This window comes from Chlorocebus sabaeus, chromosome 5, assembly GCF_047675955.1.
Source record: "Chlorocebus sabaeus isolate Y175 chromosome 5, mChlSab1.0.hap1, whole genome shotgun sequence".
In the NCBI taxonomy this organism is placed as follows: Eukaryota; Metazoa; Chordata; class Mammalia; order Primates; family Cercopithecidae; genus Chlorocebus; species Chlorocebus sabaeus.
The window spans coordinates 80,107,909-80,133,539 of NC_132908.1; the positions used below are offsets into that span (position 1 = coordinate 80,107,909).

At 42.9% G+C, this 25,631-nt stretch overlaps 1 protein-coding gene across 2 annotated transcripts in view; it reads left to right on the forward strand.

The window, feature by feature from the left end:
• Positions 1–25,631, forward strand: part of CDH13 (cadherin 13) — a 1,174,890-nt gene that overhangs the window by 854,956 nt on the left and 294,303 nt on the right. For both annotated transcript variants that reach the window (XM_007994196.3, XM_007994191.3), the window contains one exon: positions 12,708–12,886. In XM_007994196.3, the coding sequence (XP_007992387.3) occupies positions 12,708–12,886 (179 nt within the window). The remainder of the gene's footprint in view (positions 1–12,707; positions 12,887–25,631) is intronic.

The window sequence follows — 25,631 nt, forward strand, 5'->3', positions numbered from 1 at the left end:
CCGACTTCCCAGCCATAAAACAACAGCTTGCAACATCACCATGTTACCCAATATGTATTTACTTATCAAGTTGGAGAACACATGTTTGCAAAATCAGCAACGTTACAGCTTTACTAGCAATTTGCTGGCACTTTCTTCCCGTAGAACACGGAGTCTCAATTGTGTGGTATTTCAACATCCTGGCTCATTTGTATCCTGTAACTGCAGTAATCACCAGCACCCTGCAAACCTCGTGGAGTTCCTTGTTGATCATACCTGGAACTTCAGCCAGGTCACTCACCTAACAGTTGTGGTTCTGGAACCATCAATCATCTGTCCTGCACTACAACTCAAGGATATAGGTCCTACGTGTCCCTTGGGCTTCCGGACCTAGCTCAAAGATGCCTCAGACAAGCTGTAGTGCAGGGCAAGGTGCTCAATAGCCACTCTGTAGGGAGAATTCTGGAAAATTATTCTACCTGCAAAATGCAATGTGAAATACCTAACTGACATGAACTGTGTGGAGTTGAGTAGGGAAGTGGGGAGAATAAACCACACTTCCTGAGTTTGCTTCTCAGCTCAGCCACTTACCAGCTAGATAACTGCTGATGGGCAAGTGGTTTCACCTCCCTAGGCCTCAGCTTCCCTCTCCATAAAATGGGCTAATGACACCTGCCTCACAGTGTTTTGGGAATGATTAAATGCTTGCGATGCCCTGAGTCATCTGCAATGGCATGAACCCTCATCAAGTTTAGCTCCCCTTCATTGTCGCACCAACTTTCATATTCATTCAGGAAGATGCTTGTGTGTGTCCCTCTGAGTCCGTACTCAGCCACTTGCCAGTAGCAATGATGGAGTGGTTATTTGACTTCCCTGAGCCTGATTCTCTTTCTTTTAAAGTAGAGATGATCTGATTACTGATTACTAGTCTGGCAGGGCTGTTAAAAGAACCATTTCTGGTGCACTGGCGCACCGTCCACACGTGTATGTCCTCCTCCATGGAATTACTGCAAAGGTCTCCTCATCAGTGCCCTCTATATTTTACACAGTCATAGGTGTCGGCCCATTTTACAAGTAAGGAAATTGAGACTCTGTGAGGTTGTGTATGTTGCTCAGATCATATATCCAGTAAGTAAGGGCGTCAGAGTCTCCATCTGTTCACCTCCTGTCATTCCAAGGGTTCCACTCTCAATGCCCCACCAGTAGACCTCTCAACACCAGGCCAGTAGAATAAAAATCTCTGGGGGAGAGTCTCAGACATGAAGAGTATTTTAAAATATCCTCAATGAGCAGCCAGGGTTGCAAGGCAATAGCCCCAGGCTATGTTTGCTCAACCATATTCTCATGTATGGCCCACATCTGGTGGGTCCCACCAGAAAAAAAAGGGGTGGGGGAAATTGAGCAGAAGTATTTCATTAAAAAGGAGAATGTAGCTTAGAATACAGCAAATTAAAGCAGAAATCAAGGAAATAGCAGTTTTCTAGTGTCTAAAGCAAGGTCAAGAGCTGGGAGCCAGAGGAGGAATAAACTGTGAAGCCAGAACAGGTCTCCCAGGACAGGGAACCCAGAGCTTAGGGCTGGAGAAGGCACTCCCAGAGAAGGTCCAACCCTAGGGCAGTCACTGTTTGACTTCTGCCCAGGTACATCTTGCTTCTCACCCAATAGGGAAACAACTGCTAGAGGAGCCAAGAGTTCAATGAGCAGGTGCAGTTCTGGGGCCATAATAATGAGAAGGAAGGCACGTGCATTGTTGCCTGATCACCTGAGTATAGGCACTGAGGCCGAGACACTGAGTGTCCAGGTGCCCCCCTGTATTTCCCAGGCCTTCCGCCATCTGGCTCCTGGCTCTTGACCACGACTGTCTGTGTGATTTGCAGAGCCCATTGTAAAATGAAAACTCAGGGTCCCTTGTTCAACAACAATTAAGAATGTCTAGAGGGTGACAACAGAGCACTAAACACAACAGAGGGGCCATCTGAGCAAAGGGCTCTGTGCAACTGCACAGGACACACGTTCATGAAGTCCACCTGCTCTTGAACTTGCCTTAGACACCAGGTCTGGCTGCTGAACTGCAGGAAAGAGTGCTGTGTGTCATTTCTAACTGAAGCATTCAGTGAGTCAGCAGGTGAGTTTGCATCTCTCTGCCCCTCCTGCAGCAATCAGGAAACCACATGTTCCAGGTGGCATGGCTATAAGATGCAAGGGTCTGGATCCCTAAGCCGCCACTTGGAGAGGGTCTGCCCCTTGAAGGGAACCCCCAAAGTGGACTGAACTTGAGTGAGAAATTAACATTATGTGCTAAGCCATTGAAATGACAGGGTTGGACTGTTAATCTAGCCTAGCCTAATGTAGTCTATTTTTTGTTTGTTTGGTTTTGTTATTGGTTTTGAGAGGGGGTCTCTCTCTGTCACCAAGGCTGGAGTGCAGTGATGTGATCTCAGCTCACTGCAGCCTCCGCCTCCCGGGTTCAAGCAATTCTCGCACCTCAGCCTCCCCAGTAGCTAGGATTACAGGGACGTGCCACCACGTCCAGCTAATTTTTTGCATTTTTAGTAGAGAAAGGATTTCACCATGTTGGCCAGGCTGGTCTTGAACTCCTAACCTCAGGTGATCCACCCACCTCGGCCTGCCAAAGTGCTGGGATTACAGGCATGAGCCACCACGCCTGGGCTATGGTCTATGTTTTTAAAGAGCAAATTGCTGCGCCTTTGCACTTAAATAGATATAAATGATAGGGACAATAAGCCTGTTGTTCAGAATTAACCTAGAAGTGCATTAATATTTAGTGTCAGTCAAGCATCAATTATTTACCTGCTTCCTACTCCACCTTTATCTTACCTTAAGCTGTAAAAGAAGAAAAATGATAAAAACTCATCTTTATTCACTTATTCATGTATTTATTCACTCGTGCATTTGGCAAATGTTTCCTAGACTCTTACTACATGCAAAGCGTTATTTTGGTGCCTTTGAACATTTTCGTATTTGTCAGATGCAGAGTAGCATCCTTGACCTCTACCCACTAGATGCCAATATCACACCCCCTGCCCCAGTTGTAACAACCAAAAGTATCCCCAGGCATTGCCAAATGTCCCCTAGAGGGTCTAAAATATCCCTCATTGAAAACCACTGCTGTAAAGAGGACTAGACTTGCCATTTTTAAATCTCTTAAACTGGCTGGGCGCAGTGGCTCACACCTATAATCCCAGCACTCTGAGAGGCCAAGGTGGGCAGATCGCTTGAGGTCAGGAGTTTGAGACTAGCCTGGTCAACATGGTAAAACCATGTCTCTACTAAAAATACAAAAATTAGCAAGGCATGGTGGTGAGTGCCTGTAATGCCAGCTACTCAGGAGGCTGAGGCATGAGAATCACTTGAACCTGGGAGACAAAGGTTGCAGTGTGCTGAGATCGTACCACTGCACTCCAGCCTGCGCTCCAATGACAAAGTGAGACTCTGTTTCAAAAAAACTCTTAAATTGGTTAAACAAACAAAAATACACCCACGGTGTCCTTTTGTTGTTTTTAGGAGTTTATGGAAAAATATATTTGAGAGTTACAACTACTCCAGGCTAATTCAATATAAAGATTTTTTTATTATTAGTTTGGAATATTAAAGATAAAGTTTCCACTTAAAATTGATTTTTTAAGTGTTTTTAGGCAAGATCATTTAATTCAGCATACAGTATCTTATGTCTTTCAAAAAGAACTTCATAGGAATGATGAATAAAAAGATTAAGTGGAATTTTTAAAGGGTATAAGAAAAATATTACCGTAGAAATCTGGATAAAATGAAGAAATTAGGACAATAAAGTGAATCATGATGGGGGGACCCCAGTTTTGGCCATGTGTTACCTAATATGTCATAAACAGTTCTTCAGCTTCATTAAACAATAGCTCACCAGAAAGAAGGGCAGACACTGGAGGTTAAACTGCAGTGAATGAAAACCTGAAATAATCACAAGGTGGTCCTGTTGCCATTTTCTCTTTATCAGTATAAAAATAAACAACCTTTGAAAACAGATGGAGACAGTCATTGCTCAACTTGTCATAACTTATTACATATTTGACTGTCAATTTATACTTAAAAAACCAACTAGCTCCAGGGAGACAAAGTAAAGTAGAGAGGAGAAGCGAAGCCTATTGCATTTCAATTCAAGCCTGTGGTAATTTCAGCGGCACGGAGACACTTAGGACTGCTTTTAAATGAAGTCAGCAACTGTCCCAAAATTTAAGGCATTCTCATTTTTAAGAGCAGCGTTGTGTTCCTATGGGATGGCACTTCCTCGACTCAAGCCTGCATCAGGAGTGTATATATATCTCATGCTCATTTATTCAGTGCTGTTCTCCCACAGGGTGAGAGCTCTCTGGGCCAGATCATTCTTGGACAGATGAATTTTCCTGTTCCAAACAGAGAGGTGGAAGGAAGAAGGGCAAGATGTTTCCAATGGAGGTACCATTTTTTAAAGTTGTAATCTATCACTGGAGGACTCATCAACAACATTTAATTCATGCCTTTGGGGGAAAGAATAGCTCTACCAGTAGCCAAGATCAAAAACTGGTGGGCCTCAGACGGAAGCCTGCCATAACCTCTTTTCTTTGGCCTTCCTAGTCCCACTCAATGATCTTTTATTTTTTAAATTTGAACTAGTATCTAACCTGTAAACATTTTGACAGTTTATACAAAAATTCGAATTCCCACCTTTTCTTAAAAAATCAAAAGGACTGGCTAGTCCAGGCTGGTATTTTAGTCATGCAGTAATTCCTTTGAGCTAAAAGGCAGCTGCCGCCTTAGGCAGGAGGCACACGCTCCAGTTTGCCACCATCCCTACCTCTCCCAATTGTGTTGAAAGCACTTTACTCAAGTGAAGCTACTTGCATGGGCACTGAGTGAGTAGGTGAGCTTCTCACTCCTGGCCCAGCTCCCACTCTGACCACAAAGATTCCCACCTTCGAAGCCAGTGGGACTGGGCTCCTATCAGAGGACCGACCAAAGGTCATAAGTATCTTCATCAAAACTCACATTACCAAGCACTTTCTGGATCAAATGCACAGCTGAGCCACCCTATGAAAATGTGGGAGGGGTCCTTGTGCTGGTGAATGACAACCCCTGGATAACTGGGCAGCCGAGGGACGGGCCCCCAAAAGAAGCAAGGGTTGCAAAGCCTCCCAGACCTTGCCTTAGGCCTAAGCCTGCTTCCGTCTTCTCCCCAAAATCGGACTGGAATCACCTCTTTGCCACTCTGCAGTTCCATCCTCCTACCCTCAGAGTATAGGGGCAGGGATTTCTTTAACAGTCTTCACACCCACAGCTGACAGCCAACCTCCTCCTCCCACCTGGCTGGCCAGTAGAGTGTTTTGAAGATGAGCAAAAAAAAGGAAAAAAAAAAAAGTGAATGATGAGGAGTGGCTTCCAATTGGACATCCCCTCAAATGAAAATAAAGCCAGTCTGAAACGCAAATGTAGGCCAGTGGGAAAATGAGACATTATTTACGATTCATCACATGGGTGGCTTTCCAGGAACACGTGCCCTGCCAAACGTGGGCTGCCTCTGGATCCCTATCAGGCTGGTTGGTTATCTTTCATCAACTAGTCATTCGACACTTTCCCTATCAATTGCTGTCTACTCAAGAATGTTGACATGACCAGACGAAGGGGATGCATGCATGCGTGCACTCAACAGAAGTGTCTAGGCTTGTCTAAGGGAAGACAGGAGTTGTTTCCTGATGAGATTTTAAGTAACTCCTGCTTGCATAGATCCTGAGAGTGAGTCCCAGAAGTAGTATGTCTTAAGCCCTAAGTGGTTGGGTCCCACAAGACATTTCCCTCGTCATCATTGCGCTCAGCAGTGGGTCCTCACAGAACTGAGTTCTAAATTGTGAGAGTCAATTAAAATAACAATAAAACTTATGTTTCTCCATTACTTACCATCATCCAGGTATTGGACTTCATATAGATTAATTTGTGCATTCTCAAAGGGGGCAATATTACTTCTAAGCGAGAGAAAATTTGTCATTAGGAGAATGGGTTTAACATATTAGATGTATTAGATATTACAATGGTTTTTGCCCTGCCAGGGCCATAGCACATAAATAGATATACAGTATATCTATAGAATTAACATTTTGTGATGGAGTGAGAGGGTGTCAAGTAGAAAAAATGTCTAAAAATGTTCTTGGGGGAAGGTGTTAATGGAAATACAAGAGGTTGAGAGAGCATCGATCCACTCAGTGCCTCCAAAAACCCATGAGAGAGGGGCTGTTTTGTCAATGAAAAGTTGAGGTGGAGCGTGATGGCTCACATCTGTAATCCCAGTACTTTAGGAGGCCAAGGTGGGCAGATCGCTTGACTTCAGGAGTTCAAGACCAGCCCAGGCAACATGGCAAAACCCCATCCCTATCTCTATGAAACTTAGCTAGGCATAGTGGTACGCACCTATAGTCCCAACTACTCGGGAGGCTGAGGTAGGAGGATCGCTTGAGCCTGGGAGGTCAAGGCTGCAGTGAGCTGTGATCACACCACTGCGCTCCAACCTGGGAGACAGAGAGCGACCCTGTCTCAAACAACAACAAAAAAAGTTGGCATTTAACTGCCCAGAGAAGCCCAGTGAGTGAGGCCCGGGCTTAAAACTAGACAGCCCAAGTCCTTAGCTGGGCCACTGGCTTGGTTCTGCTTTGGTTTTGCACACTGAGGTCTCTCTCTTTGCTGTTGAGGACTGTTAGGAGAGAACTGGCTCATGTCCACCTGCTTGGTGAGGAAACAATTTTAGATTGGTGGGTTTGGGGCAGTCAGTTGAGTGAATGGTCACGGGCTGTGTCCCAGGCACTAAAGTCACATTTGCAACAGTTCTCACATCGGCAGTCTACTGCTCATGACCAAGAGACATGTCTACATCTGAAAGCAAAACTTGGCCTGCAGGGTGACCACCTCATTCTGGTTTGCCCAGGACTGTCCTGGAATCCCCTCAGTCCTGGGAGAACTATCTGGTTCTCATTTGGAACCAGGAGGCCCAAAACCTTCAAACTGAAGGATCTTCAATGGAAATTTAGTTTCCGATGAGAATCATTCCAACTAGATATATCCCAAAATGTTAGAATTTAAAATAGCAGCTTCTACATCTGTCTCACCTGGCTAAGCACCCTCAGCTGCTGCTGGTCTAAGGCTTGTCTTCTGTTACAGGGGCAAACACACAAGTAATGTGGTGCAGTGCAGGATCCATGACCACATTCTCCTTTGAAAGCTCAACTGTTAGATCATTTGGTCACAGAAACCATCGTTTGGGTGGAATTAGAACTCACTGCCTCCTCTAGTGAGTTTGATGCTTAACAATTATGTGCCATTTCGTCACATCAAAGAGGTTCACCTGGTGACACCTGCCATCTCTGCTCAAGTTTGCTTTAACGTCACACTTCTCCCTGGAAAGCATACGGTTGCCCTAACTGTGCTATCAGAAATCCGGTGCTGAATATAGATCTGAATGTCTGTGTCTCAATACATGATTCGCTTATAGGAATAGCATTTTGCAAAAAATGAGCCTGACACTTTTTGATCAGGCAAAGGAAATGTTTAGGGATGGAGTCAAAGAAATGTTAAGAACAGAATAATTTTGTCACTGTCTTTTGGAGCATCCCCATCCTTGCGGCCGGCCAAAAATCCTCCATCACTGTCAGATCTGCACTCTCCTTTCTCAAGGGCTTGGCTGTGCTTGAAGTCACAGGAAAGCAAAACTTCAAAGCTGGCTTTCAAGGTCAAGAAACCAGGCGGCACTTGCTTTAATCAGAGAGCTACAGTCAAGAGGAAGGGGCTACCTGGCCACAAGGAAGAGATCATGCTTGCTAATCAGCCCGTCAGGCTGGCGGCCGTGTCCTTCGACAAAAGAAAATGACGGCCCGACTTGAGACTTTCAACCAGCAACCTGGGATGTTTTTTTCCCACTTTGGAGGAGCTGCTGCTAGTTCATCTGGCTCATGGAGTGACAGGGTGATTATAATTTATTTTGACACTCAGGAGAGTATTGTGACGGGGGAAAAGTCAGAAATGTACTGTGTGGAAGCCCCAGTGCGTGTCTATCATATAATTATCCTTTCTCTGCTATCTGGAAACACAAGACAAGCCCGGATGGGAAGCTGCCTGGGCTGGTGAAAACAAAGTGGTGGACATGTACTCCAGTGTGTGGGACTGCATAAGAGGAGAGGTACAGGCATCACCCACAGGCAATTGGAGCAGGTGCACTGATGCCCACCTGCTGCATATCAGCCTTGGGCATAGCATTGATGTATGACCCAGGAATCCCATTCCAGCAAGGACCTCCAAGGCACATTGAACAGGAAGTTCAGAGGCAGTTGTGAAAAATCTCTAGGCACGTTGCTCAGTTGTTCGTTCTTCTTTGAAGACGAGGTACTGGTGGCTCTGGTCAGTGTGGAATTAGGCAACACTACGGTGAATGGCAAGAAGGCAATTCAACTCAAAGAACACTGGTGAAGACGTACTGCATGTCAGATGCTGTGCTTACAAAATGAACAAAACAGTCTATACCCTCCAAGAGCTCACATCTAGGACCATGTGGCCCATCACAAAAAGATAGACAGTTCTGAGATAAAGAGGTTCCATCAACAGCAAAGTTCGGCGAGTGCGGCATAGTCCACCCGCTCTTGGAGATTGACGCTGTAAGTGTGCTTAATAAAGGCACTGAAAAGTCCTCCAGGGAAACTCTGCTTCGCGGTGTTTGTCACATATTTCCCAAATCTGTTTCTCTACTGAATCTATAAAGCCAGAGTTCCTTGGAACCAATTTAGGGAATGCTGGTTTAGGGAGTTTATCCAGCCTTTACAGAACACGGAAGTAAGGAAACCATGATCCAGCCTCCAGGGGAGGTACTGGTGAGGGCCAAGCATTGCACTCAGCAGATAGGCTGAGGTTCAGAGTAAAGCCTGGTCTTAGAGGCAGACTAGAGGACCACGTGGAGACATGGTATAGACTACAGAATGTGTGTGTGCATATGTGTGTGTGTTGAGGGTTGTTGTGATAGCCACAATAGAAACCCAGATCTGCACGCTAAGACCATGGGCAGGGTGGAAGGGAGAAGGGACCTTGTAAGAGAGAGGGCTGTCCTGTCACCCTTTGTCCCACATTCTTTGCACAACTTAATCCTAGTCTCCTGTATTTTAGGCCTTTGCCTGCACTGCCATAATTGGCTTAGAACCCAGGACAGAGTTTGATACTACAGGGCATCTTCTCTGAACACTAATGTACTAGGCACTGTACAAATAGGTCATCCCATGAAATCCTCACAATAAGCAAAGAGGAATGTTGAAAATGGGGAAACTGAGGCTCAGAGATGAATACTGTGGCCATGGGCACACAGCTTCTAAAGACTTGAACCCAGATATGTCACCTCAGAGTCATTGTCTTCAATGCTGCAAACCTATTTACATGGCTTAGGCACAATGCGATTCCCACAGAGGCGTGATTTCCTCCAAAGTAAATCCAGTGATGCGTTCATGTCTGGGTTAAGACAAACATGGGGCTGAAGACCGAGTTCAGTTGTTCCATAACCATGCTTTAAAATAAAAAGCATTTTCTGTGTACGCTTGGGAATATTCCAAGATAATTTTGTGTTATATTGTGTTATCAAATCTGTAAACAAAAAGGTATCCTCAGTGAATTTCCTGGTGAAAACTAAAGACTCATCAACCTGAGAGGTCTTTTTTTTTTCTTCCTCTAATCATTTTAATGCATATGTCAGTTGCAAGCCATGATGACTTCATTTTTATACCCTCTATGACTTCAATTAAAGGCAGATTAAATAGGGCACAAATCCAATCAATCAAGCATTCATTAGACATTAACTAGGTGCAAGGCCCTGGGTCAAGTGTACTTAACCAGAGACTGGTGTGGAATTGATGGGGTTAAGGCTTCCTTCTATGTCTTTGGCCACACGGAGCTCCCTACAGCAAATCCCTGGGTAAGATCACAGGCCTGAAATCTGCCTCTGATTTCTGATGGGGTCATTCTCAAGTTTGCCTAGATTAGGAAGGTTAATATGTGTCACATTTCACATCAGTTTCCGTAGACTGCAAGTGACGGCCTAGACCACTGTTTGATATCACTGGTTCTGCAGCATGGTCAATGGGAGACAGAGCCATGTAGTTCCTGCTGTCTTCCAGAGGCAAGGGGGCTGCATAGGCCAAGAATGTGCTTTTTGGGCGCTGAACCTTGAAGCTTGCCCTGAGACCGTTTCTCAGGGCAAAGAAACAAGGTGGATAGGAAGTGCACCTTGAAGCATGTGGCTGGATGGCACCATTGGTGAAATTAACCGAGACTGCTTAACAAATCAATCGAACATTGAGGGTGGCCAGATCTTCCTTGTTTATCTGATCAATCAGGCCTAATGGCTGATAATCTAATTCCAGTGGTGAGGGAAAAAAAAAAAAACTGGCTTTGATGATTAGAGAAGCATTGGTATGGAAGGGAAAGCAATACTGGGAGGTGGTAAAACCAGATGAATTCTATCTTTCCTTTAGGCCTCAGTGTTTTCTTTGTACGAGTATTCCTGCTTCTTTGATGAACATACATCAGCTGCTTTGATCTCTTCCGGTTAGGTCACACTTTGAGTCCAGACAGATTCAAAATCAGAAGATGAGGCCTTACATTTGTAGAAGAATATATTGGGATAAAAAGTTATAGTTAGGCAGGATGCCCTAAGCCAAATATGATAGCAATACAATTGCTATTGTCAATCATCAAAACCAACAGGCATGTTTTTTTGGGTACTTATAATTATACTCTTTGTAAATTAAATTTTAATGGCCAAAGCAATACATTCACCTTGTAAAAATAAACAAAATGTTATAGATGAGGCCAACATCTTTCCCGATGACCATGCCAAATCCCAATCCCCTCTCTTCTTCTCTACATTTAACCACCATCACCAGAAAGAAGTTCTCCTTATAGACCTTGTTCTATGCACTTATAAACTGTACCTGTAAAACATGTGAATACAGTATTGTGGTATGTTCTGTGTGCAAGTTCACAAAAATGATATCACTATCATCCTGTGGGTAAGGAAAGTTAAAATGTGCCACATTTCACATCAGTTTCCATATACTTCAAGTGGCTGCCTGGACCGCTGTTTGAGAATGCTGATTCCATGCCGAGGTCAATGGGAAACAGAACCATGTTGTTCCTGCTGCCATCCAAAGGCAAGGGGCTGCATGAGGCAAGAATGTTCTGTTCTGGTGCTGAACCCCGAACATTCCTCAACCTGACATTTTTACTAGATAATATATCTTGAAGAGTTTCCCACATTAGAACCCGTTAGATCTACAATCTTTTTAAGCTGCTGTAAAGTATCTCAGTGTGAGAATACTATCATTTTAACAATTCCCCTGTTGATGAACAGCTAGGCTGTTTCTAAATTTTTCACCTTGACAGATAATTCGGCTAGAAATTTGTTTGCACAGGTCCCTTGTGGACACATGCAGTTGTTTCTGAAAGTAGGTGCCAAGGAGGTGAAGGCATTGTGTTTACCCTTTGCTGCCCAATGGTCCTTGACAGCGGATATACCCGTTTCCCTTTATATCAGCTGCATGGGAGGAAGACCCATTATCTGATACCCTTCTCAATCATTGACATAACCTAACACTCCACATGCTTGTTATAGAATCAGGTCCTGTTTGTGTGACTCTTGCTTGTTTTGAGTGAACCCAACCGTGGTACCCTCATTTTATATTGGAAGTCCCTAAAATAACTCGGCTGCTACATAGTGGGTACACGTTAGGTTTGCTCTCGTTCCTTTTAACTGGAATGTCTTTTTGCTTTGGGGTCCCTTCTACTTGTTCCTGCCTACTCTCTTCTTAGGTGTCTGCATCAGACACCTTTGTGCAAACCCCAGACTCGGTGAGGTTGTTTGCCTCTGTATTCATAACACCCTCTCTCAATGTACCTGATAGGTCTTATGGCTTGTTATATGTTTATCTCTTCTAGTGATTTCTGAGCTCCTGCACACCCGGGAACATGCCTCTTTGTACTCTTGTTTCCCCAACACCCAGCCCAGGCACATAGAGTTGGCATTCAATAAGAGCTTTAAAAATGAAGGCCATAGCTAGGTGTGGTGGCTCATGCCTGTAATTCCAGCACTCTGGGAGGCCGAGGCAGGTGGATCACCTGAGGTCAGGAGTTCAAGACAAACCAGGCCAAAATGGTAAAACCACATTTCTACTAAAAATACAAAAAATAGCTGGACATGTTAGTGCACGACTGTAATCTCAGCTACTCAGGAGGCTGAGGCAGGAGAATCACGTGAACCTGGAAGGCGGAGATTGCAGTGAGCCGAGATCACGCCACTGCACTCCAGCTTGGGTGACAGAGTGAGACTCTGTCTCAAAAAAAGAAAAAAGAAAATAGAATGTCCCTGTCGCAAAGCCACGTCCACAGTGGAATGAAAACCCCTGAAAATAAACAGTGTATCAACAGAGGGAAAAATTAAGCAGTCAGTCTGCTGAACAGCAAAGATTTTTTTTTCTTTATTTCAGGTCTTTCCATGGGATGGAGCAGGGAAGGAAAGGAGGAAGAACAGCTGAAACATAGCAAAGCTTAGGAAATACTTTTCTTTTTTAATCTGGAGAGTGATTGGCACACTGCTGCATTGCTATTGCCCAGGTGGGGAAGGGGCTCTGACCATTGCTAACCCATTGATAACCGTTCCCTGCCTTTCTGTCCTGCCGCGATAGGGACCACAGTGATGCGGATGACAGCCTTTGATGCAGATGACCCAGCCACTGATAATGCCCTCCTGCGGTATAATATCCGTCAGCAGACGCCTGACAAGCCATCTCCCAACATGTTCTACATCGATCCTGAGAAAGGAGACATTGTCACTGTTGTGTCACCTGCACTGCTGGACCGAGAGGTGAGCTGAAAAGAATACGCTTTCTTTTTCACGAGAACAGAATGTGGCTTCATGCAAGGGATGATGTGGGGCTCCAGTCAGTGGCTTTTTATACTGTAAAGGCAGAAATCAGGTGTTTACCGTGTTTTGGTGGGGAAAATCTATAAAGGGAAATGGGATATTATGTGACCCCAGAAAACACGTGCTCTAAAAGGCTAAAGCGCTTGGAACTGTTTGTATTCACTCAACCTGACACCTGTTTCCTCAACAGCCACTTACTCTCTAGGCCCTGGTGATTCCAGACTCTGCCTCTAGCCCCTGCTTTGATGCTAGAAGGGAGAGGGAAAGACGAGGGAAGGAGGTGAAGGGAGGGGGGTGGCTTCATCCAAGATCACAGAGGCTGTCCCTGCTGCAGAGTCAAATGGCCGTGACTCCCTTCTCCAACCCTTTGCTGCAGGCGTCCTGCATTCCTCCTAGAACCCCTCTCTTCCTCCATCTCTGTTCTCGTCCCTTTCGGCTCTCTCTGCGAAATCTCCCCCGTCTCCTGGGTCACATGTCACAAACAGGTGACCCCTGGACCAGTCAGTCCACATGCCTGCTCTTTGGTTTTGCCCACGGTGTTTTACAGCTTTTAGAATTAGTTGCCATATCAAAATATTTAGATTTCATATTTCTGTTTTAAAAATGCCAATTTCCAGTTTTTCTAGAAATCAGAAATCCTGGAGACATCAGGTCCACTTTCCACACATGCACCATCGGTGACGTGAGGTGTGATGCTCCAGTGGATCCAGGGTCTGCTGCCCCCTTCAGATGAGACATGTGCTCCCACCTCGATTACATTTCCACCTGCATGGGCCCCTCTGGCCCTGCCCTTTCCTGAGTTTGAGGTCCACCCTGTAGCTTACCATAAGCTACCTTAAGTAGAAGACCCTCGCGGCCCTCCAAACTCAACATCCTTAAACCAACTCGTGGATTCCTACCCATTCTTCATTCTCCATCCACCCTAAGCCTGCTCCTATTCTGCAATTCCCTGCTCCTGACATCATCCCACAGACATAGCACCTTGGAGTTGTCCTTGACCTTCTGCAAGAACCATCCGCTCTGTGGTAACTGCTAGGCTTCCCTCAGGGGCTCTGCGCATTTCCCCCTCAGTGTTTTTGATGAAATAAATCCATGATTCGGAATGTCGTTTTCTCTGCTTTCTCCTCTCTTACATGCTGTAGTTTCTCAAGAGATTCTGGATTACATCATCGCTCCCTAAGAAGCTGTCCTCATACACCTGATTCTTCCACATTCTTGTTCTTCCTCCCATCTCTGACTACCCTTGCCTGTCGCCATCCTACAGAAATTGGCATGTGCTAATTAAGGTTGTCATTTGTCTCTGAAGAAGATTCTCTTTCTCTTGGTCTAGGCCTGAATTGTCCAGTACAGAAACCACTAGTCACATGGGGTTATTGCAATTTTAAAGTATATTAACTGAAATCAAGATGTAAAAATCAGGTTCTCGGTCACATGGGCCACACTTCAAGTGCTCAGCGGTCATACATGGTTGGTGGCTATTGTACTGGACAGCGCAAATCTAGAACACTTCCATCACCCCAGAAGGTTCTATGGGGCAACAATGGCCTAGACTGTACATTTCTTGACAACAGAGACTGTGATCATATGCATGTTTGTATTTCTACTGCCTAGCATGGTTGAAGCACTCCTGAAAATCCTAATTATATGTTTGTTGGCATAGAGGGAAAAAAAAGGAAAAAGAGTTGGAAATAAAACTAAGATCTTACATAAGCAGTGAGAAACAGAAGCTCGAAATAGGTAATTATTGAAAGGGAGAGAGAGAGAAAGAAATTTGCGCTGAAACTCTGATTGTCCTTTGGAAAATGTACTTGTTTCTAGTTAAAGAATAGGGAAGTAGAAAAAGTAATGAGTCCATTTCCTTCATTTCATCTCCCATTCTCTTTCCACCCTTCTTTTTTTTTTTTTTTTTTTTTTTTCCTGAGGCAGAGTCTTGCTCTGTTGCCCAGGCTGGAGTGCAGTGGCACAATCTTGGCTCACTACAACCTCCACTTCCCAGGTTCAAGCAATTCTCATGTCTCAGCCTGCTGAGTAGCTAGGACTACAGGTGCCTGCCACCATTCCTGGCTAATTTTTTATATTTTTGGTAGAGATGGGGTTTCACCATATTGATCAGGCTGGTCCCGAACTCCTGACCTTAGGTGATCTGCCCACCTCGGCCTCCCAAAGTGCTGGGATTACAGGCATGGGCCACCGTGTCCAGCCAACCCTCCCTATTTTTGTGGCTGACATATTTTCTTCTTTTGGAGGCCAGATATTACTTCCCAAGGCTCTCTGTTGCCCACTTGGCATGTGCGTGCACGTGTGTGCGCGCGCGCGCGCGTGCGCACACACACACACACACACGCCAGCTTTCCTATAATCCTTAATGCTCCCGAAGCTTCTCGCAAGATCCTTTCACAGGAAAAAGATGAAGCATGGTGATTTCTCCATTTCAGCTTCTCTTTGTTCTGAGAGAAAATATTTTATAAGTCTCTATTTATAAATCAAAGTGATAATGTAGTAAATTATCCCATTTTAAAAGTTTATTTTAGGGGACAAATGTGTTTCCAGCTCATGATCTTTTCATATGGGCTTTCATTAAGTTGTAATAAGTATGTAATTATGGGGGTTGAATTAAGCATCTCTAGTCACAAAACATAAACAGGCCCCCAAAAAAGATCAACGCAATTTAACCAAAATTGGAAAATCAATGAAAATGAATAAAGAGTATCACTCTTCCGTGAGGGTTTCCAGAGTTCAGTGCTGATCCAGGCAACATCAGTGCAATCCAAAGGAAAGAAATGTCCCTAAATTTAGGCGAGCCTTGGCTATTTCCTTGTGCTGTGATAAGCTTCACTTCAGCATGTTTGCTGAGGAGGTGGAACGTGACTCTAAGTTCTTGTCTTTGAGGGTAAAAAGCTTGCACATCAGATGTCCAATGGAGTTTCCCAGAGTTTGCAATGTTTTCCTCTCACTGAGACACGGCACTTTTTGTAGGATTCACATGGATGCGATAGTTTCTTCAGCAGGTTTGTGGGATTTTATTACTATTATTATTTCTGAAGACTTTCTGAGAAGGCCTGTCTTAGGAGTGGTTTTAAAGTCTACTTCTCAGCCTGCTGGGCAGAAAGAACATTTAATACAGCATTTTGCAGCATTCGTTCAAGAAAGTATCCCATTTGGGACCCTGTGGACTTTGAGATGATTCAAGTTGATTTTAAGGTGTGTTACCTTGTCTCCCGTCTTCACTCGCAGTATCTCAAATTGCAGGTTGGAGCAATAAATATAGTGAGTGCAGGCATTTCTGTCACAAACTCCTTCAAGAGCAGGAGCTGCAGAAACCACACCCACCCATTCCCCCCAAGCACGCGCGCGCGCGCGCACACACACACACACACACACACACACACACAGAGCTCACCAGCACCTCTGGCTCTCACCTGAACGAGGGACAAAGCAAACGTGTGTTTCTTGGCTTGTTGGGAGTGGATGCTCTGGAAGCCCATTGAGTGACAGGAGCTCAGTTGACACAATAACCATTTTTCATCTTTATTTTCCATTTAGTCCATTTCCTTTCTTAAGTGCATCTACCAAAGAGGACCCCAGCAGCGAGTGTTTCACCAAGGGAGAGACAGATGATGCAAGATGAGTGGGGAGGTGGCAGGCACTGGGAATTTTCTTTGAATCTGTCTACCTAATCATTGTCCCTGCCTTTTACTTATTTACTTCGTAACAAGGCTTGTAACTGAGGATAGTCATGTAGGGCAGTGGAGAAATGACCCTTACTTTGTTGTCACTTTGATTGTCATCCGTTCTTCTTCCCACCCTCCTCCCCTCCCAGGATGTCTCACCTGGAGCCAACTGAGGCAGGTCCCCTCATCTAATCTGCGCCTCTCCTGCTCCAAGGATTGGCAGCCACTGTTCTTGAAAGAGTCCACGGCCTCTCTGCCTGCACTCACCATAGTCAATGCTCAAACATGCAATTTGCAGGATGATATTTGGCTTTCCCATGACATATTCCCAGTGCCTAGCACATGAGAGATGCTCAAAGAAATATTTGTTGAGAGATGAAAGGCAGGAAAGATGTGAGGAAGAGAGCGTGATTCACATTGGCTTGAGGGCAGGTGAACTGGCCATTTCTTCCCCCTCCATGAGCTCAGCATTAATAGATAGCAACTTTCCCCAAGACATGTGCATTTTCCATTACAAGCTCATCCATTTACTTGTTCGGAAACCCTACCAGAACATACACTTCCGGAAGAAAGGGACCTTGGATTTCTGTTCTGTCTCTGTATTCCCATTGCCAAATATAGCACCAGATAAATAATAGGCACTGGGTCAAGATCTGTCAGGTTAGCGGGGTGGATGAGTGGATGACCTGTGCTCTTTAAGTTTATATTATCTCAGAACATTCTGCAGGATCCACATTCTAGCATGGATATATAAACAGAGGAAGTTACTTTATTATAGTTGAAAGCTTAGTCTTACCCTTGTGCAATCATCCAGTAATCTAATTTATTCACTTCATGTTTACCTTCTGCAGGAACTGCTTTAAAAAATAGTGCCTTGGTCCACTGGGTGAATAGGATGGACGGGAGGATCTGTGCCTCTTGCTTAAGTGTTTGGGGAAATGTTTGCAGAAAATAAGAGCCATATATTCTAGTAAATGAAATTGGGTTCATTTGGGGCACTGTTTTATTATTTTCTATAGCCATACTTAGCTCCTTGTTTCTGGCATCTCTGTCTATGTTTTTAAACTATGTCTGGCTGCACTACAAAATAAAATCAGATAAAGGTCTCTAACGTTTGATAAATGGTTTATTTAGTTGATCATCTTGGCTGCTAGACTGAAATTCATCTGCTGAAATCTGCCAACTTTCTGAACACAGCCACAATTTGCAACTACTCAGAGTAGCTAATGGTCAGGGTTTTTTTTTTTTTTTTTCTTTTTTAATGGAAATAGTTTCCAAAATAGACTCTTAAAAAGCAATCTTAACATTTACATTGAGAAAGTATCATTAGTCTTTTTAAGGGGTTTGAGCGGAGCACTTTTCTATCTTTGTTTGAATTTGCCTTTACCTTATTATCTATTATCTTCCAGATAATCTAGGGAAAGTGATAGCCTGCCCGTGAAAATGTACATACAATAAAAGATATTAGGGCTGTGAATGTAATTTATTTTATATTTTCAGCTGGTAAAGCATTTTCTGAAACTTCATAATGCTCAAATTTTTAGGCCAAATGTAAAAACAGAGAGAATTTCTTTCTTTCTTTCCATGGTAAGTGTTACATAAGGACTTAGTCTTAGATTTATGTGTATTTACTTGCTATGAGACATTCAAGAGTCCTTGAATATGTCAAAGAAGAAAACTGAAGAATGTTAGGGAGAACATCCTATGCCATCTAGTCAATGAATTTGGATGTGTAGCTGCAAGTCCAAAGAGAACTATATGTTTGGTCAAAATGATCCACATTAAGATATTGTCATATAGTGTGCATCTCCAGAAACATACTAAAGAAATCTGTGAAAATGATGATATCAAATCAAGCTGCCAGAAAAGAACAATGGTAATAAAGGATAGTGTTTCCTCCAATGCCTTCAATGAAAGATAGAGGTAGTAGTCATACTCTTAGGAAAATAAATGTTTTTAGGCCTTTCTGATTTAATGCTAATACTTTTCTCATTATCATCATGTTTAAAACATTGGCAGTAATTACACACAATTCAATCATACTGTCAGGAGTGTTATCTTGCTTTGTTTTGGTGGGTGGGACCAGAATTATTCAGGTAGTAGCATCCTCACCATTTCTTCGAGCTATTTACTTATAAATATTTCTGTTGGGGTAATTTTCTCCATTTTTTTAATCACTTGCTGCTGTGAAAATTGAGAAGGAAAAAGTAGATGTAAATAAATTGCCTCATTATTTTTAAAAGAATGCCTTATTCTTGCAAATGAAACACAGCTAACCATCCTATGCTAATTGCACTTGCTCTGTTGTTTCAGCAAATAAAGTAGAATAGGACATTCAACAGGCAGGATGCTAAGTCCTGGGGTCTGAAATTTAGTTCCGTGAGTGCAGGCCTCCTGCTGATGGCAATGGGGATTGGTGGGGGCGTTAGAGATGGGAAAGGCCAGGGTCTTTATCTTTTGGCTTCATTTGCTCCTCCACTCTGGATAAATTCTTAAAGAAGACCTTGATGAGTCTCAGGACTCCACTGGTAACCCTAACCACTTCCCCCATCCCTCTAAGTGTGACCTGTCAATCCATTAAAGCTATGACCATGACAAGTCTCTTAGTATGACCTCAATTTCTACAACTGTGACTAGTCTCTTAGTATGACCTCAATTTAGTCGAAACTTGGCTTAAAGAGAAATGGGCCAAGGGCATAGCCTACCTGTGGTTTTTTGTTGTTATTGTTTTTGGTTTTTTGTTTGTTTGTCAACTATGAGAACTCTCTAAACCTCAATTTCTTCATCTGCCACAATGAGAATAATCACAATCCCAATCTCATTGGCTTATTGAAAAAACCAAATTAGATGTGCCAAATACTAGCATGATACTTATCCATAAGCACTCTGTAAATATTAGTAGGTATTAGATGTTTTCATGATTGACAACGAAATTGGAGAAGCAGAAAGAAGTTGGAGTTTCTCCTACAGGAAGTACATTTACACTTTGCCCACACGGTAGGGACTATGGCAAGTTTTTTAAAATTGTGTAAAACACCGAGGTAATCCAGCCCACAAAATTCAGTGATAAAATAAGTATTGAGCACCTACAAATGCCTGCCGAACTCATGGTGCTGGATATCAGGATGCAAAGACTGAGCTGCCTGCGTTGGAGGGAAAGCAGATATGTCACCAGCACACACATGCAAACATGTGCTGTTCAAACCGAACCTTGATGGAGGAGTGGAAACCTGGAGTACGGAAGCAGAAGGAAGGGCATTGTGGGGAAAGGAATGGCATAGACAAAGGCATGGCATATTCACATGCTACTTAAAGGCTCCAGAGTTGAGGCTATGGTATAGAGAGATACCAGAAAAGGGCAGGGAATTGGAACAAGGTTGCAAAGGGCTTCTAATGTCATTCAAAGGATTATAGCTATATCCTACTGTAAATGGGAAACCACCATTATTTAAACATTAAACATAGCTCTGTTAAACACAGCATTTTCAGAGCTGTGGCTTGGACAGAAAACTAGTTAAGCTAAAGGAGAGATCATCAGTGGCAAAGTTCGGGCATTTTGGAGACAGGTTGAGACTGACAAGTTGATTCTCAGAGATTTCTAGCCTGATGGAGAGAAGAGATGAGGAGTTACCACTTGAATCTAAATTCTGAGCTCGTTAAATAGATTAATAAACATCTGTCCATAGGTATTTTCTTTCTTCTGTTCTTGGGCTTCTGAAAGTATCAGACAATCAGTAGTTACTGGACACATGTTGAATCAAGAGACACTTAACTTTATCGTGAAGAAAGATTCATCTTCTTAGATTTAACAAATGTTTAATTCTCTAAGATATTTTTCTTTTTTGTATTTTATATGGTAAAGATAACTTAATATGCAGAGTGATGATGAATTTAGAGTACTTCTCTTTTTTGTCATTTTAAATTTCTTCATTTTATTTTATATGAAGTACCCTAAAAAGCTAAAGAGTGTTTTCATTTTTGGAAAAAGTTGTTTTCGAGAGCTGTTTATTTTTCTTTATCAGCCAAAAACTATGATTAGTATGTTAATGCAGGTTTTGCTTCATCAACAGATTTTCCAGTTATTGAAGTTAAATAACATTGTTCTAAACCCCAAATCCTCTAAATCCCTGTTATCCAGTGAAAGAGGTAACCTCTAATTTGGAAAGAATATCTAGTTCAGTTCTGGTTTCAAACCAGCAGAGAAAAATAAGAAAAATGTTGCTCCTGCCATATGGAGAATGACCATCATTTAAGTGAAAGAAAAGTTGGTTGAGAGTCTTTGGGAAGTAACTGTTTTGTATTTCCTTTAATGTACTCAGCGTCCAGCACAGGAACTGGGTGGTTAGAACAGCTGCAATATGGTTCCACTGGAAAGCAGTTTGCAGAGAGGCAATCAAAGGCTACCACACTTAGATTAAGACAGACTAATGATAGACCATTTCAAGACATGATAACATCTCAAAATGCCTGGGATCCACATTTTTTTCACTTTTGTTTTAAGGGGTATCACATTTGCTGTACCTTTCCATAGGATAAAAGCTTGTTGATCACATTATTTAGTTGAACACTTTGCAGTTCTAAAACCCATGATCAATCTTATTGAATACATGGCACTATGATGTCACATTCAGCAATGAAAGGGATTTCAAGTTATAGGATCATCTTTTAGATTGGAGGTTAGTGAAACTTTTTTTTTTTTTTTTTTTTTTTTGAGATGGAGTCTCGCTCTGCCGCCCAGGCTGGAGTGCAGTGGCCGGATCTCAGCTCACTGCAAGCTCCGCCTCCCGGGTTCACGCCATTCTCCTGCCTCAGCCTCCCGAGGAGCTGGGACTACAGGCGCCCGCCACCTCGCCCGGCTAGTTTTTTGTATTTTTTAGTAGAGACGGGGTTTCACCGTGTTAGCCAGGATGGTCTCGATCTCCTAACCTCGTGATCCGCCCGTCTCGGCCTCCCAAAGTGCTGGGATTACAGGCTTGAGCCACCGTGCCCAGCAACTTTTTTTTTTTTAAAGGGCCAAATAGTAAATCTTTTAGACTTTCTTGGCCAACAGGCAAACTTGAGGATATTATTGTCAACAAAAAGAATCAAACTCTATAAAATTTGAAGAGATTTATTATTTTATTCTGAGCCAAATATGAGTGACCATGGCTGCTGCCATAGCCCTCAGGAGACCCTGAGAACATATGCCCATGGTGGTCAGGCCACAAATAAGCTTTATATGTTTTAGGGGGACATAAGGCATTCATCAATACTTGTAAGATGTATGATGGTTCAGTCTGGAAAGGCAAGACAACAGGAGGGGGCTGTGTTTCTAGATTATAGGTAGATTCAAATATTTTCTGTTTGGCAATTGGTTGAAAGAGTTTAAAGGCCTTGGAATCAATAGAAAGGAATTATCTAGGTTAAGATAAGAGATTGTGGAGACTGAGGTTCTTATTATGTAGATGAAGCCTCCAGGTAGCAGGCTTCAGAGATAATAGATGGTAAATGTTTCTCATCAGACTTACAAAAAGGTGTCAGACTCTTAGTTGATTCTCTCTTGGATCAGGAAAAAGGCCTGTGAAGGGGAAAAGGGATTTTCTACAGAATGTAGTTTTTTTCCCCCATAAGAGACAGCTTTGCAGAACTATTTTAAGATAGGGCAAAGAAACATATTTGGGGTTAAAATATTTTGACTTCCTTATCTGTCATGTGATGTTATTGCCAGAGTCAGGCTGGAAAGTAAGCTACTTTACGCAGGGTTAAATGAAAGCCCTCTGATGAGACTTTATGGTTTGTAGGGCATGACTCCCCAGATGTCTTCGATAAGAATTTGGGCAAGTGAAGAAAAAAGGTCAGAGTTTAGTCCTCATTATGTAGGTACTTATATAACCATTTAAAATGTAACCATTACAAATTATAAAAAGCCTTTTAAAGCTCATGCATCATCAAAACATAGACAGCAGGCTGGATTTGACCAACGGGCCATAGTTGGCCAACAGTGGTCTGTTAGATCATTGGCCAAAATGCTCAGGGTAGTGGTAGTTTCATATACTGACTGCAGCGTGTTGTCATGTGTCTGTATCTGAGGTCCACTCTAAAAATATCAAATCACACTTATTAATCATCACCTTGAAGTTTGATTAGAGGGACAGAAACTCATCATGGGTGATGGGTCTGATTTCACATGTTGACAGCACAGTTCATTTCCCCCACAATTAAGAAATAGGCAACCTCAGACAGACACTTGGTAATTAAATCTAAGCTCAAAATTTGGTTACAGTAATTTTTAAAAAGTAGTTCAATGTAAAAAGAGTAAAAGAAAAAGTGCCATCTAGACATTGACTAAATATTGAAGGGAACCATCTTGGAGTGGCTGTTTTCCTTATGTTAGAGCCCTGATAGGTGAGAGAAGAGGGGGCAAGGGGAGCTGGAGATGGGAACAGAAGATTTCCCAGATGAGGGGCAATTGTGGCCTCTGTTCATATTGTTAAGATTACAGGGAAAGCATTCCAAAGGTTTTCAAAGGTGTGTTAAGGTAAATCTTGTCAAAACATCCCCACTTGAAATGATAAGTATTCTCATTTGTTTAAGTGACAGAGACATAGCAATGACTTTCTTTGGCTAATGTGATCATCACAGACACGCTGACCAGCTGCTTACCTTTGCTTTCACAAATTCCAACAGGCAACTACTAGTAGACATATTGTGGTGGTGTGTTTCTAAGACAGCCATGGGAAATAAATTTGTTTCTACCTTTGTGAAGAACAGCTATAGAAATGACCACTGAAATTCAATGAATGGCATTTCTGCTTATGGGCCTTAAAACTGGGAACCAAAATTAAATTCCTTTAGATATTTTCTCTCCTGTGTCTTCTAAATTGTTGTGTGGGCTGATTTTTTTCTCCATGGAAGACTCTCAGAGTCCTAAATTCAAGTTTTCTGTCTCCTTGGGCTCTAGCATTCTGGAATAAGCAAGAGTCAAGAGACTTCTCCATTCTTACTTCCTCTATATGTTAGAATATCTAATATGTGTGGCACAGTTTATGTTGTGCTCACCATTGGACAGCTGCAATGTGAACAATTACAGCATTTTTTCATCCAGGCATTACATTAGGTCCATAACACTCACAGGAGCTCTGTAAGGCTGAAATTGCCACATCCATTCTACTAGGAGGGTTATGGAGTTTCCAAGCACCGATCTGCCTTGCGTGAGTCACCCACTGGAGAGCCAGGGTACTGGATTTGACCCCATAGCTGCTGCTCTATCCACTGTCTTGGGCTACTAAAGAAAAGGATGGGCCATATTGATGGAAAAATCTTGACAGATGTCTAAAGGACAACTTTATCTTCTATCAGACTCATTTCAGGGATTCTTGTATTCATTGCTCCTAGACTTTTCACATACTTGGGAAGCTTGATTCAGCTCTTCCGTTAGAAAGCCCATGTGGAACAGCGGCTCAGAGCTTGGGCGTAGGAATTCACAGAACTGTGAATCTGAGCTCTGCATCTTATTACTTGTGTGGCCTTGGGCAAGTCACCTCACCTACCTGAGCCTTGGTTTCTCTGGCTGTAAAATGGAACTCATAGCATGGCCTGTGTGGAAGACAGAATAATGGCTCTTCCCCTTCAAAGAAGTCCTCATCCTGCTCTTGTCCTTTGTAGGGACATGGATGAAGCTGGAAACCATCATTCTCAGCACACTATCACAAGAACAGAAAACCAAACACCTCATGTTCTCGCCCATAGGTGGGAATCAAACAATGAGAACACTTGGACACAGGGTGGGGAACACCACACACCAGGGCCTGTTTGTGGGGTGGGAGGAGGGGGGAGGGATAGCATTAGGAGATACACCTAATGTAAATGATGAGTTAATGGGTGGAGCACACCAACATGGTACATGTATACATATGTAACAAACCTGCACATTGTGCACATGTATCCTAGAACTTAAAGTATAATAAAAAAATAAAAAATAAAGATTTAAAAGGAAAAAAAATTACCAAAAGAAATCAAACCATGGGAAAATTACATTTTATAAGGCAGGGAAAGAGTTGATCCTCTCATAGTATTAAGAAGTATTTGATGGCCTTGTACATTGGCTCACACCTGTCATGCCAGCACTTTGGGAGGCTGAGTTGGGCAGATCACCTGAGGTCAGGAGTTCATGACCAGCCTGACCGACATGGCAAAACCTTGTCTATACAAACATACAAAAATTAGCCAGACATGGCGGTGCATGTCTATAATCCCAGCTACTCGGGAGGCTGAGACAGGAGAATCACTTGAACCTGGGAGGCAGAGGTTGCAGTGAGCCGAGATCACACCACTGCACTCCAGCCTGGGCGACACAGCAAGATGCAATCTAAAAAAAAGAATTATGTAATATTTTAAACAATAAATGTCTAAGCTTTTTAATCTAAAAAAAAAAAAAAGAATGGAAACTTTTCCATTAAGTGCTAAAGGTTTTATATAGTACCCGAATATTAAAAATGGATTTCTAAAAGAACACCTAAAAAGCACCAGTGACACAGCTTATTCTGCCTGTGTGTTCAGAATTAGAATAAAGCTTTTAATAATATTGTCAAAAAAAAAAAAGAAAGATGTCCTCATCCTAATCCCCAGAACTTGTAAATATGTTACCCTACAGGGCAAACGGGACTTTGTAGAAGTTATTAAGTCAAATATATTGAGATCTGAAGATTATTCTGAATTATCCAGTTGGGCCTGATATAATCACAGAGTCTTAGTAAGGGGGAGGTGGGAATGGCTGAGTTGGAGATTTGGAGATGCTGTACTGCTGGCTTCGAAGACGGAGCAAGGGCCCACCATACAAGGGCTATAGACAGAGCTTCTGGCAGCTAAAAGAAAAAAGAAAAAAAAAGGCAAGGAGAGAAATTCAGAAAGATTGCAGCTCTGCCCACACCTTGATTTTAGCCCACTGAGACTCACTTTGGACTCCTGTCCTGAAGTGTAAGAGAATAAAGTCACGTGGTTAAGTCACTAAGGACATGACAATTTGTTACAGCAGC